The 13,891-nt window shown below is 67.7% G+C and overlaps 1 protein-coding gene across 1 annotated transcript; it reads right to left on the reverse strand.

Annotated features, from left to right (window-relative positions):
- Positions 1–10,519: 10,519 nt before the first annotated feature.
- Positions 10,520–12,870, reverse strand: LOC113886598. Its single transcript, XM_027532962.1, has 5 exons — positions 12,354–12,870; positions 11,592–11,635; positions 10,877–11,108; positions 10,710–10,809; positions 10,520–10,614 (listed from the first exon to the last, which is right to left on the reverse strand). The coding sequence occupies exons 1-5, from the start codon at positions 12,567–12,569 to the stop codon at positions 10,520–10,522; spliced, it is 687 nt and encodes a 228-aa protein (XP_027388763.1). The 5' UTR covers positions 12,570–12,870.
- Positions 12,871–13,891: the final 1,021 nt, after the last annotated feature.

Consider the following 13,891-nt stretch of genomic DNA (forward strand, 5'->3'; position numbering starts at 1 on the left):
TGAAGGCCCGGGCAAGCTGCAGCCTTCAGCGCTGATTTAACGTGGTGGGGAGTCGGGAGGGGGCCGAGCGCGGAGGCAGCGGCGCTTTCCTGAGAGATAATTCATGGGGCCTCGCGGCCCCGAGGACCCCGACTCAAGGCCAGGGGAGGAAGCCCATCCTTCATCCGCTGCACGTCCAGAGCCGGCGGCCCCCGGATGCGGGCCCCCAGACCCCCCCCGCCCGGCGGCCCGCCGCCGCGCTTGCGGGGGCCCCCACATCCCCCAGGGCCCGGCATCGGCAGGTCACGGCCACGGAGGAGGGGGCCGCCCCCCACCCCCAGTCTCCTCGGCACCCCCAGGACTGGCGGGTGGGATGGCGTGACCACGGGCCCGCTGGGACAGAGGCGGGAGGGAGGCAGGCAGGGCGCGGGTGGCCAGGCAGGAGTGGGGGTTGCCTTGCAGGCCGCGCAGGAACAGGAAGCCAGTGGGCCTTCGGCCGGGGGGCTGCCCGCCCCATCCCCCGTCACGGAGCCTGGAGAAGGGGCTGTGTGACCCCCCCGCCCCTCGCCGGCTGCAGGCTGGAGGCTGACCGAGACAGCCGGCGCCTCGGGAGGCCCTGCCCCAGGATGCGGGCCCCATGCTGCCTTCTCCGAGACCTCGGCTCCCACTTCCCCCCACAGCTGGGAGACAGCAATGCTGCAGACTGCAGGCCCTGCAGCTTGTTCCCCTCTGCTCCCCACACACAGGGCCTGCGGGGGTCTCAGGAGCCCCTGGGCTGGGCCTGCTGGGGCCTCTGCTGGTAAGCCTCGTGGGGGGGGTGTCCTCGTCAGCAGTGGACCTGGACTCCCTTCCCTGTGGAGACAGCCCTGCTGGGAGCACCCTGGGCCGACGCTCAGGGAGAGCCCTTCACGCTGCCCCCCAAGACCCCATCTACTGTGTGACCGCACAAGCCCGTGAAGGGAGGGGCTGGGGGCAGGGGCTGGGGCAGCCACTTTCTCGGCACCTCGGGCAGTGCTGGGTCCTGCCTGGAGTCCGCGGGCCTCTGCCGCTGAGTTACGGCTGCAGCAAGCCTGGCCCGTGGCCCCCGGGATGCATCCCAGACCCCCCAGCAGCTCCAGGTGAGGCCCGCCCGCCAGGCAAGGCTGCCAGGATGGAGCGGAAACCCATCTGGCGGCAGCCCCTCCGCCAGCGTCTGGTTTTCCTCTCCCAGGGCCAGGGTCCCCCAGGGGCTGCCCCACACTGTCCTCACCCCACGCACGTGGCGGGAGTCGCCCGCTGCAGGTGCCCGCCGCTTGGCTGGCCCCTCACTGCTCCTCCTGCCACTGGGACCCCTGCCTGAGTCCAAGGAAGCCTGCCTGTTGGAGGCTCTGTCCACTGTGCTCTGGGTGGGCTCCCTGGCCGCCCCGCCGGGGGCCCAGGACAGGGACACAGCCGTTGCCCTTGCCTGCCCCCCCCCCGACTCCGCGCCCCCCCTGCCCCCTGCCAGGCCTTAAAACACAGAGGGGACTAAAGAAATCAGATCAGGGGCCTCGGTGGGCCTCTGGCGGGGTCCCCCCCTCCCGACTTCCGTGTAATTCTGAGCTCCATGCACAAAGGCCTGAGTGTGTGTGCTCCCTGGCCGGTCAGCCGCCCAGTCCTGCACGTCGGCTAGGCCACCCAGGAGAGCCCGGCCTGGGGTCCGGGTGGGCCCCGCCTCCTCGGCCCCCAGCCACGGTTTTCACTGCGGATGGCGGCTGTGGCTCCTGCCCCCCAGCTGCGAAGACCAGGCCTCCCCCTCCTCATATCACGCAGGAAGGAAGAGCCCACCAGGGTTGTTTTGTGCTTCCAACAGCTTTATGGAGGTGCGGTTCGAGTCCTACAATCCTCCCCTCCACGGAGTGTTCAGGCGGGGTGTCTCCATGGCTGACGTCACTTTGAGCAGTTTGGTGTCACCACAGAGCAGCCCTGCACCCGCCCCGGCCCCTGCCAACACGAGTCTGTTTTCTGTCTCTGGACCTGCCTGTCTGGACATGGCATGGCCGTGGAGTCCCGGCGGGTATGATCTCCTGTGTCTGGCTTCTGTCACTCACCGTCACGCCCTGCAGGTCCACCCAGGCTGGGAGGTATCAGGGCTTCCTTCCTCTTTGAGCTTGAGGGACACTCCGCTGCGTGCGGGAGTGGACTTCACATGTCCTGTTTGCCCATGGGTGCTCGGCGTGCGTGTTCTCCCCGCTCGGGGGGTGGGAGCTTAGCCTGGAATGTTTCACGGCAGGCCGGGCCTGTCTCACCACCACCCAGGTTATTTATCAGCCTCTGAAAGTCCCCGAAGGCTGTGGGGAGAGGGGCTGAGTCCGCGGCTGGCTGCAGAGGCCTGGATGGGGTTTTCACCCCAGCTCACCACCTCCGGGGCCTGGGAGCTCCACTGGGCCAGGGGCAGGGTCGGGGGGCTGGCCTGGGGAGGGGGCTTCCAGCCATCCCCGGGCCGGCATTCCCGGGCCCCTCTCCCTGCCTGCAGTGCCACACCCCGGGTGCAGACCACACTTGGCTCCGGCCCTCGGAAGGCCTGCCAGCCCCACGTGTGCTCCGGCCCTCTTCTCCTGCCTTAGCTTCGTAACCCACGCCGAGTCCCGTCCTGACAAAGGTGCCCACCTCCCCCCAGAGCCACGCTGGCTCTCCCTGCGTGTCCTGCCATCCTCAGGGTGCTCCCACCCCGGGCAGTTCCTCCACTTCGCCCGGCTTGTCTGGGGGCGCTCAGCTCCCTGGGAGAAACGGCACGATGTCCCAGAGCCTGGGTCTCCTTCCCAGCGTCCCACCCGCCCCGGCCAGGGGGAGCCTTGCCCCACGTGTGTGGCTGGACAGCCCGAGGCAGACGCAGGGACCCCAGGGCCACCGGCTCCCTGCCCGGCACGCATGTCGCTCTTTCGTGCCTGCGATCGCCCCCAGCGCCTGTTGCCCCGGTCACTTCGTTCTTTCTCTGGCCAGGGCTTTCCCTGCTCAAAATGATCAACACTTCTTGTGCTGCTCCCACATCTGGCTTTGATTGGCCCCCGCTTCCTCAGGCGGGTCTGGACCCCTGAGTGCGGCGGAGGGAAGGAAAGCCAGCCCGCTCTCCTCCCCAGGGCGCCCGGGAGACCCTGTCCTTCCCCCCCATATCTGCACCCTGCCTGGGCCCAGCTCTGCAGGCGTGTCCCCGGTCCTGCCTCTGCAGAGCTGGGGCCGAGGCGCCCCTCACACCCAGACTCTCCCTACCCCATGGCCCCCATGACCTCCAAGGGGGGCCCTCAGACCCGGCCTCCATGTCACCTCGCCAGGGTCCTCCTTTTCCCCTGGGTGGGTGCTCCTGTCTCCATGAAGGCACTCCCAAGAGTGTCCTCGAGGAGCGTCCCGGTTTGGGGCACCCAGCAGGCCACTCTGCAGGCCAAACAAAGTCAGCCCCTCTTTCTTCTGGCCTGCCCTCCTGGGTGACCCATCCCTAAGTCCTCCCAGCCCAAGTCCCAGGAGCCGCTCACGCCCCGAGCCTCTGCCCCGAGCCGGCCCTCCTGCTGCTGAAGCTGGCAGAGGGGACAGCACAGGCTCTAACAGGAGATGCTGCTGTTTGATCGGGAGAACACGCAAGTGCCCGCATGCTCGTGGAGTCGGCACCGACGGTGTTGGGGGGTTCTGTGCCCCCGCCCCGCTCCTGATGTGCATGTGGAGCGGCTCTCTGGATGCCCCCCTCACTGTGCCTCCTCCAGCCCCGTGGCACGCCACGTGGCCACAGACCCTGGCGACAAGCCTCTGGGCCGCGGGCACAGAGGCGGCAGGATGGTGCCGGCCTGCAGGAGGGTGCCCGCCGACCACCCGGCAGGCCAGCCCTCGGAGGACGGCCTCTGGGCTGAGCCTCGCGTCCCATCGGAGGCGGGCGGCGTGGGCCTCACAGACCACCCCCACCCAGGCCACGCCGGAGCCCTGACAGCCGGGACGGCTCACGCTGCTGCTGGGGTCTCTCTGGACTTAGCTGGTGGCCAGAGCCCTAAATAACTTTTAGAAAAACCGGCGTCAGCCCCAAACCGTGGGATATCTGATTTGTAGCCCTAATAAAACCCCACGCCTGCGGTCAGAGGGGGAGCCGTGTGAGGCCAGAGGGAGAAAGGCCGCTTATCACGCGGGTGTGTGTGCGCGTGTGAGCGAGAGTTTGAGTGAGGGGTACCGCGGCGTGTGGGCCCTCAGCTCCGAGCCCCACTGAGGCCTGCCATGGGGACTGGGATGGGCGGCCCCTCGCTCTGGCGCTTCAGGGCCTCGAGGCCCAGGCGTCCGGCTTCCCCCGCGAGATGCTGGCCTTGGTGCCGGGAAGCCCGGGCTGTGGCCTCGTCCTTCTCCGACACCCTTCTCCACCCGGATGCGTGTCCGCCTGCAGACCCCTGCCCAGCCCAGGGCTCCGTCCCCACGGCTGCCCATCACTGTACCCCGGGTCCCTGCCAGGTGTGGTGCCCTGGGGCGTGACTCCCGCACATGGCCATGGAGTGGCGGGGTGGGCACGGCAGAGGCCCCAGGAGGTCAGTGGAGCTGTGGGAGGGCCCATGGGGCATCCAGGCCTGGGACAGTCGGGAGAGGCTGTGCCGGAAGTGGGCACCTGGTCACCGCCCGGCGTGGCGGCCCCGAATCCGACATGGCCCTGGAAGCGCCACCTGTCCTGCTGGTCTAAGAAACATCCCTTCTCGCTGGCCCGTGACCTTCTCGCTGGCCCGTGACCCCCACGGAGCCTTGGCTGCTGGTCCCTCCAGAGCAACTTCCAGGGACTCTGCTCTTGCAGACCGCGGGCAATCTAACCCGCGTACAGAGTGTCCCTGGGGGTGCCCCCAGCCCCTCGCGCTACCGCCTGCTGCCCAGCCAGCCACTGGCACTCCCAGCGCCCCAGCTGCGCCGCCCTGTGGTCCGGGGAACCGCCTGGTGCCCTGCTTTTCCCCAGTGGACTCCGTGCTGCTGTTCGTTCTGCCTCCACCTAAGAAGGCCCTCTGTGCCTGGGCTCCTTCCTGCTGTCTCCCTTGGCCCCAGGCGTCCCTCAGCTCTGGGCTCATGAGTTTCCCCTCCCACCGCCCTGCCAGGCTTCCCCCCGGGCCTCGAGGGGCTTCAGGACAGACGCCAGCCCTCGCCTCCCGAGGTGCAGGTGCCGCTGAGTGTGCTGGGGGCCATGTCGCTTGTCCCCAGAGACCACACCTGGCGTGCCCCCCCCCCCTCCACGGCACCCAGGTCTCCCTGGGTCAGGGGCCGCCTGCTGCGTGAGCACACAGGGCTTGTCCTGTGTCCCCAAGAAGAGACGGCCCGAGTGGTACAAGGTGTCTCCTAAAAATAACGGTCGGGCACGGGGCCCTCGGGGCCGGTCCTGAAGGAGGCCAGTGGGATTAAGACCAGCTGCCACTCCCGTCCCCAGCCTGTCCTCACCTCCCGAGCGTCCCCGGCTTCCCCGTCCCCCGGCCTCACCCCAGCTAAATCCACCTTGGCCCCTCGGCTGGTACAAAACAGGAAAACTGTGCGTTCCGAGCCTCCTCTGGGGCTTAGGGGGTAAGGGGAGCCGCAGCTGTGAGGAGAGTGGTGAGCGACGCCCTTTATCTGAAAATATCGAGTTGCCGCCGGGATGCTAGGCCCGCGTGCCAGCCCGCCCGGCTCCTGCTGAAATTCAAATAGCTTCAGGAGGTGGGTCGCAGCTGTCCACGTCAGTCAAGATGACCCCGGCCGGAACGGGTCCCAGCTCCCCTGAATGCAGGCTTTGCCAGGGTGCTGGAAGGGCCCCCGGAGAGGCCCCCCAGAGGGGAGCGAAAAGTGACCACACCGGCCACCCCCAAGCCCTGGCAGCAGGCCTGGCCTCCATTCCCAGGGCCGGCCGACGTCCTCCCGGTCTCTCCTCTCCACCCAGAGACCCTGTGCAGGCCGGAGTGTTGGACGCCGCCCTGGGCAGAGCCCTGGCCACTGACTGTGGGGCGGGCTTGGGACCAAGGCCATGGGGGACCACAGGGCGTGGGGGGCAGGAGGGAGGCAGGATGGGAAGTGTCGCCCGGGGTCCGTATGCAGGGACAGAGGGGTAGGGAACCAGGAAGGCCCTCACAGCAGGAAGCTGGGACCCAGAGCAACAAGGAAGAGGCCGCAGGCCGCGCGGTGACCCCGGGGCAGGAGGGGGCCAGGCGCCGGCCGGGCGCGCTGGGCCTGGCATGCGGGCCACATGCTTGCCCACGGGGCTCATGGAACATTCTTGCAGGGGGCCGGGGCCTGAGGTGTGTGCATCCCGAGGTGGGGGGCGGGGGGCGCCGGGCGCTATAACGGGAGGAACACACACACTTAGTCACCTCTGAGGTATGGCTCCCCGGCCGCACCCCGTGTCGTTGCCATGGCAACTCCGGGAGGGGCTGCAAACAGCCCCAAACAGAGTGGCCCCCTGACTCCTGGTCGTCCCCTCGAGGGGTGGGACACTCGGAGAGACACTGCCAAGTTTGGGAGAAGGAGCTTGCAGGCTGGCCTCGCTCCAGCCCTGCCCTGGGATGTGCGCACCCCATCCCAGCCCTGCCCCGCCTGGCCCAGAGCCCGGAGCCACTCGGGGGCCAGGGCATCAGGGCTGAGGGGCTGGAGCCAGGTGGCCAGGCCCCCCAGGTTCAGGGCACCCCAGAATGTTGGGGCTTGTCTCTTTGTCAAGAGAGGGGCCTGGCTTGCTTCAAACTCAGATTCCGGGGGCTTTTGGGCCCCATGGCTCATGGATAAGCTCCTTCCCAGCACTCTGCCTCTCCTTCCGTTAAAATAGGGATGCAGTGATCCCAATGCAGGTCCCCCTGCCACTCAGGCTGTCAGGATCCTGGGCCATCCGAGCATGCCTGGAGTAGGGGGAGTCCCAGGGTGGCCGCCTGGCGAGGCCGCAGTGTCACACCCTGAGCGCGTTCGGGGCCAGTGTTCAGCCTGGGGGCCCTGTCCCCCAAGAGAAGCCCTTTCCTACAGCCCCCTCCCCAGGAATGCGGCCCGGGGCTTGGCACCCACACGCCCAAGGAGCACCCACCCGCCTTTCTGGGGTGCTGGCCTGGCCTGAGCAGTGACCTGGGCATTGATTGGCCAAGGGCTGAAGAGGAGGCTTTGGTTCAGGGCAGAGACCGCTGGGGACCACCTAGAGGGGTCTTTTCTGCAAAGCGGGGAGTGTGCCAATGGTCTGGGCAGCCTGGGGCATCTTCCATGCCCCCCAGCAGGCTGACACCTGGGCCGACCAGGGCAGCCCAGAGCCCCTGCACCCGCCGCACCCAGGGTGGACCCCTGGAGGGCTGACGGCCTGGGTGGACCCAGCGCCAGGGCTCGGGTGGGAGACGGTGTCTCTCAACTGTGCGTGCGTCATGCCCCCCACGGGCGGCGCTGTTGGCCAGGAGGGAGCCAGGCCCTGCTCGGAAAGGTCGTGTGCGGTGACGGCTGCGCTGCCCTTCCCGGCCCAGCTGTCGGCAACCTGAACCCTGCGCGAGGCTAAAACAGGGTCTGACGCAGGGGCTGAGGCATCACAGGACGTCCGAGCCTCCGTGGCCACAGGCGCGTCCAGCAGGGCAGCCAGCAGCCACATGCGTTTCCCATCGTGCTCAAGCGTGCCCGCCGTGTGGACGCCTGGCCACTGAGGGCCCGGGCTCAGCCCCCTCCCCAGCCCCAGCCGGCCCCCAGCCCCTGCCTTCCGGCCTGCGTCGGTGCTCCGGGTTAAGGGCTCGAGTTCAGCCCTCCTTGCACGGCTGCGTCTTATCTCTGGGAAAGAGATTATGGTGTTTCTGACATTAAATTTTCATGCTGAAGTTTTCAGCATGTAGTTTGAAAAGTTTTTTTTTTCCCCCAAATAACACCTGGAGGGGAGGACAAGAAGGATGTTAAGTCTGCTAAAAAATGACTTTGAACCTGGGGGTGGGAGGGACTTGCCATCCGTCAAGTCTCGCTCCCTGCCGCGCTGCCCCTCCCCCTCCCCAAACTTGAGTTATGGATTCCGGCCACACAAACCTCCTCGCTGGGGCTCGGCTAGAACCCCTGCAGCCCTCCGAGTCCTGCCAGCTGCCGGTCCCTGGACTCGGGGTGGATGCCTGGGGTGGCGTGAGGTCGCAGGGCTTTAGCATCGCACCTTGTTCTTCATCCTGGGCGCCAGCCCCAGGAGGCCACACTCGCATTTGCACGGGATGCAGGCAGCCAGCTGTCCCATACCCCCCGCCCCCGGCCCCAGGAGAGGTGTGCTGAGGGAGCCTCGGGCTGGAGACCGCGCTGTGCCCCGGTGGTCGGGGTCCCCGCTACGGAAAGCGTTCCTGCCCAACTGTGTCTTCGGGAGGCTGAAGGGCCTACTTGGGAAACCTAGTCTCAAACTCATGGGTTGGGTCGTTTCGATCTGGGGATTTCCGAACGTCGGGCCCACTAGAGGTCACCCACTGACCCCGGCCTGCCTCATTATGTCCCAGCCGGACGGCTGTGACACCTGATGGGATCCAGAAGGCCCAGGGCGGGTGGCGGGCAGGAGGTGGGGGCGGGGCAGCCAGCCGGGGTGGGCTGGGGGCTGCGGGCTCCGCTGGTCCAGCCCCACCCGAGCTCCAGAGCTCTGAGCAGAGGGGCTCCCTCATCGCCCGCAGGCCAGCCGGCGCCTCTGGGGCCCGAGTCCAGATGGGCTCCCCACGTCCTGAGCATCCTCAACGTCGGCCAGGCCCGCGTCCTCGGCCTGTGGGCCTGCTCCCTCTTGGGACGTGGCCCTGTGCCTTCTGGGCCCCTGCCCGCTCCCCCGAGGGTTAGGGGCAGCCTCAGGTGCAGCCCCTCTCCCAGGAGCCTCCTTCCAACCCCACCGAGCCCCGCACACCCCTCCTGGTGAGACGGAGGGGCCCCCACCCTGCCCAGCCCGCCGCCCCGGGTTCCCCAGCCGCTCCTCTACAGCCAGGGTCCCTCTTGGGCCTTCCGTCCTGCCCCTCACAGCCTGTTCCTCGGGGAATGGAATTATCGGGCTTGATCCGAGACCCCCTTCCCTCTTGGGACCTCCCCGCGGCCCCAGACACGGCCAGCACACAGAAGAGGTCTCCCCGAGGTCCAGCACGCTGCCCTCACCTCATCTCCAGATGAGCTCACCCATCTGTGGTCCCAGCCCTCCCCTCTTTCTCCCTCGGGGTCCCTGACAGACCCGCCTCCCGGCCCTGTAGCTCCTGGCCCTTCTCGACTTCCTGCCCCAGTGCTGCCCACTCTCACCGCGGTGACCCACTGAGAGTGACCACTGGGGCATGCTCGGGCCCTTCCCGTGCCCACCAGGCCTCCTCCTGCAGGAAGACCCTGGGGGTTTGCCTCTGGGCTGCTCTGCGAGCCCCCCCAGTGCCCCCACCCTGCCTTGGGGCCGAGCCCTGCCCTTCAGCTCCCGTCTTCCAGGCGCCAGTTAGCCCTGAGGTCAAGCCTTCCTCCGTCAGGAGGGGGCCCCGTGAGAACTGGGGGCAGAGGACGGGCAGGAGGGGGGGCACGTGGGAAGGTGCCCTCGGGGCCGGCAGGGCCTCCGGCTCCATCCGCTTCCTTCCTCCTCCCTCAGCTCCCAGGGGAAAGGTGCTCGGAGCAGGGTCTTGGAGGAGGCCTGAGTGAGGGACCCGCCCGGGACGTCTGACGCAGGGTCGACGTTCAACCCTCTCCCCGGTGACGCGGACAGCCCGGCCGAGTGACCAGGCATGCCCGCCCAAGGCACAGAGCCGCCAGGGCTGGTGGCCCCGGTGCCCTGGAAATGGGAGACGGGGCAGCGGTGCCCGGGGCCGGGCAGCCGCCTCCTTCCTGTCCCCTCTGGGCCCGGCCTGTGGGCTCAGAGCTCCGCGCTCGCTACAAACCCCGCACGCAGCAAACGGCCCAGCCATCTTCCCCGGGGCCCTCCCGCCACGCTTCTCTGGGGCTCTTGTCTCTCCTCGCCCCTCCTGGCCACCCCAAGACCCTCCCCCACTCCTGGGGGGAGCAAAGTGGCCAGGGCACCCTCTTCCCCACTGCACCCACCCCCCTCACCCGCTGGCCAGGCTGCAGAGAGAGGCAGGCGAGCCCTGGGAGGAGGGCACCTGGGCCCGCCTGGAGCCCCACAGGCGGCCGTGGCTCCCAGGAACAGGATCCAGACAAAGGCAGCAGGTCTCTTGGGACGGGAAGACCTGTTCGAGTAAGGCCGTGGCCCTGCTGGCTGGGCGGCCGCGTTATTTCTGGATCCCCAGTGCCCTTGACTTTCCAGGGACCCCAAGTCCAATCCCACCGAGGTTCTGAGGCTCATGAGCAATTCAGCGGGGCCCCAGGGTCACGTGGCGGTGAGCGGCAGCACGCCCTCACCCGGCGCCGGAACGTGGCGGCCTCGGCCAAACTCACAAGGTCCCCACAGCCGCCAGGGCTCAGCTGCCCCTCCTGAGATGCTCAGGCCCCAGTGCGGTGACCACTCACTTGCCCAGGACAGACACGGCCCCGCCAGGTGAGACCCGCCCCTGTCCCAGGACAGGCTGCAGCCGCCCCTGGCTGAGGTTCTCCATCCAGCGGTTCCACAGAGAAACCCCCTGGCCCCCATGGCTTACGCACCCGTCCCCACCCGCCGGCATGGCTTCCTTGGGCGTCAGTCAGCAACCTTGACCCCCAGGACCCCAAGGCCACCACCATCACAGCTCAGAGTCTCACTACATCTTTCTTGCCTGCTGCCCTCCCGCTGCTCTGGGAGGCAGAGCAGGAAGGGGGTGAGAGTTTCGGGGTGGCCCGGAGCACCTCTGGGGAGAGGAGGGAGCCAGGAGGCCAGACAGAAACTGCACCATGCGTGAGAGAGAGCTCGGGAAGGGCAGAGGGTGTTCCGTGGGGACAAGGGGACGTGGAGGAGAAGAGGAAGGATTTGGGGGAGAGAGAGCTCAGGGCCTTGGGGAAGGGGACAAACGCGAGCCTGAAAGAGGCAGAGGACTCGGGGTGGGGAGGGGCAGGGAACAGAGCCCCGTGGCCGAGGGAAGAGCGTCCTGACGGCCACTCCAGGGGAGAGGAGTGGCTGGGCACGGGGTGGGCAGCAGCCGTCCATCCAAAGAGCAGCATCTTCCTTCTTGCTGAGGAAGCAAGATGGGAGCCATTTTGTGCAGCCGTGTGTGGCTGTGGGGGCCCTTGGCGCCCCCGTCCCCTGCCATCCACATGGGCAGCGGGGGTCCCGTCCAGCGGCGGACACAAAGCTGGAAGAGATGTGTGTATCTCGGAGGTTGTCAGTGGAGGTGGGGGACGTGCGACGGGCTGGGAGTCCCTGGCCACATTCTGCCCTCATGGCAGCCCCGTCAGAGGCTGGGGTGTCCCTGGGCAACATGGGGGTTGGGGCGGGGAAGGCGGGGTTATGGACAGATACTGGTCTCCAGAGCTGCCCCGTGTTCCCTCCCAGGCTGAGGGCAGGGTGTGGGGACCGGGGTCCGGATGAAGGGGGCCTCATCCCAAGGGCCAGGTGGTGTCGAGTCGCTCAATCAGAAGAGACAGAGGAGACACTGAGGAGACTTCTAGAGACCCAGAGCTGCCCCCTCACTCTCGCCCCTTTCCCAGGACCCTCCACTTGACCAGGGTAACACAGCACTGCCCTCAGGGCCAGTGGGGCCCCAGCCCTGCAGCCCACTGCGGACCCCACCGCACCAGGCCACAGGCCCCTTCTCTCTGGGCCTCTGTTCTCTCACCTGAGGGGACGGTCTGTGTCCATGGAGCTGGGGCTGGACGCTGTCTGGAGAAACCCCACAAAATGCACAGGACTGTGGCGTTCAAGGCCCAAGTCGGGGCAGCAAGTGGGGGCGGGGGGTGGTGCGCAGGACGAAGGTGGAGGGCTGGGCCCCGACCCCCCGCGCCTTTGTTCAGCTGGTGCTAATGATTTGCTTAAATCAGAGCCCCCAGCCCCGTGGGGTTGGGGACTCAGGAAATAGGGTGAGGGGCACAGGGACCTTTCCCTGATGGCGTCTGCTTATCCCCGAGGCCGATTAGACTCCACGCAAGGCCTGTGGCAGCGGTCCACTTGTCCAGTGGGAGCAGGGTGTGAGAGGGTGGAATAGACCAGCCTTCTGGGACCAGGGAGCCTCTGGAGGACCAGCTGCATTCCCTACCTCCTGGAAGCCAGGCTGGGGGGAAACAGGCTGACGCTGCGTGGGACTGGGGACACTTCCTGATTCGGGGTGGGGCTGAGCTCCCCCAGGGGCCACGGCTGGATACTTGGGTGCCAGGGTCCCAGCTGGGGGCTGGCAGAGGGGCGGCCGCCTCCACGTGGGACTCTGGGACTCTCCTTCAGGGAGCGATGGCCGAGGGGAGGCATCACCCCCTCCAGAGCAGGCACCCCAGCACCCCCGGTCACATCCTTAGAGCCCACAGAGGCCCTCACCTGGCCCTCTTGTGCCAGGCTGGACCTGAGGCTCTTCAAGGACTAGCTCCAGCCTGGACATCTGGGAACTGACCTGTCCCAAGCTGGATAGCCGAGACGAGGCGGTGGCCGTGCTGGGCTCCAGCCCAAGGTGGTCTCCGGCTTGGTGCTGGGGGATGGGGGGAGAGGGTTGCTTTTCATGGTTTGGCCGAAGGGACGGCAAAGATGTCCTCCGTCCAAACCCAAGTGCCTTCTTCACGCATGGACATGGCTGCACGCCGGTCTCCATCACAGGTCCATCCTTGACCATCTCACCAAGACCCAGGGACCCACAGTGCCTTCTCCCCACTGGCCGGCTGGGAAATGGCCCACGATGCAGGGCGCATGCCAGGACGGCCGGGGATTGGTCACTGCCTGAATGTCCGCGGACGGATGCCCGGGTGCCCTTGGGCAGCCTTCCCCTCGGACAGGCTGTCCAGGCCGGGAAACCCTAAGCCAAAGGGATTAAGAAGAAAGGACAGAATCGGCCGTTCCTTTGGCTGTGCCTGTTTGAGTCTCATTTAGTGTATATTTGCTCAGTGGGTACAAACGCGGAGGTGGCGATGCCAGGAGCCCGGCCGCGCTCCCATCCCTCTTCTTAGCGGGCTCGGAGGCCGCCACGCCCCCACCACGGCACACCACGCCCCCATCACGCCAGGCCGCCATCGCCACGCCACGCCCCCCCACCACGCCACGCCCCGCGCCACGCCCCGCGCCACGCCACGCCCCCACCCGCCATGCCACGCCCATCACCGCGCCACGCCCCCACCATGGCACGGCATGCCCCAACGCACCACGGCCTCACCACGCCTCGTCCCCATCTGCCACGCCTCGCCCCTTGTCTCGCCACACCCCCTGCCATGCCATGCTCCCACTGCCACGCCACGTTTCCCCCACCACGCCACGCTCCCACCACGGCACACCACGCCCTCACCGCCACGCCCGCAGGCCCCCGCGGCCCCGTCTTGCATATTCCTGTCGTCAGCCAGGAGGGCTCGTTCGGAGGGATGGGATGCGTGGCGACCCTCTGCGTGCACCTCTGAGCCAGTTCCCAGGACCTCGCTTGGCCGCCCCTCCGTCCGCAGCCCTGAGGGTCCTTCCTCCCGGGCATATCCGCTCCACGTGGGTGCCGGAGTTGCGAGCCTCCCCAGACCCCGGCCCCTTCCCGCCTGGGACCCAGGCATCTCCTGTCAGCTGAAGTTCACCTCAAGGGGATCTGGGCACTCGTAACTCCTGCGGCTGCAGAGCTGGGGTCTTGGGTTGCCTGACTGGGGGCCCCAGAGTCCCCCCTGCACTCTCCCGGCTCCCTCCCATGCTGGAGGCTTCCTGGAGTGATGCGAGATGGGGGAGAGACAGGAGGGTCCTTCCCAGGGTGAGGTGGGCGGGAAGGGCACTGTGGTCCTTCCCACCCTCCCACCTGTCAGAAACAGGACGTTGATGGTGGCGTAAACTGCCGAATACTGCAGGTCCTTGGGGGGTGGGGGCGGGCTGCCAAAGGGACCCCAAGGGTCGGGCCAGAGTCTGTGCTCACCGCCCCCGAACGCACCCCTCCAGCCCATGCTGGTCTGTCCCCTGCTGGGCGCGGCCTCCCAC

Source organism: Bos indicus x Bos taurus, chromosome 29 (assembly GCF_003369695.1).
Source record: "Bos indicus x Bos taurus breed Angus x Brahman F1 hybrid chromosome 29, Bos_hybrid_MaternalHap_v2.0, whole genome shotgun sequence".
NCBI classification, from domain to species: domain Eukaryota; kingdom Metazoa; phylum Chordata; class Mammalia; order Artiodactyla; family Bovidae; genus Bos; species Bos indicus x Bos taurus.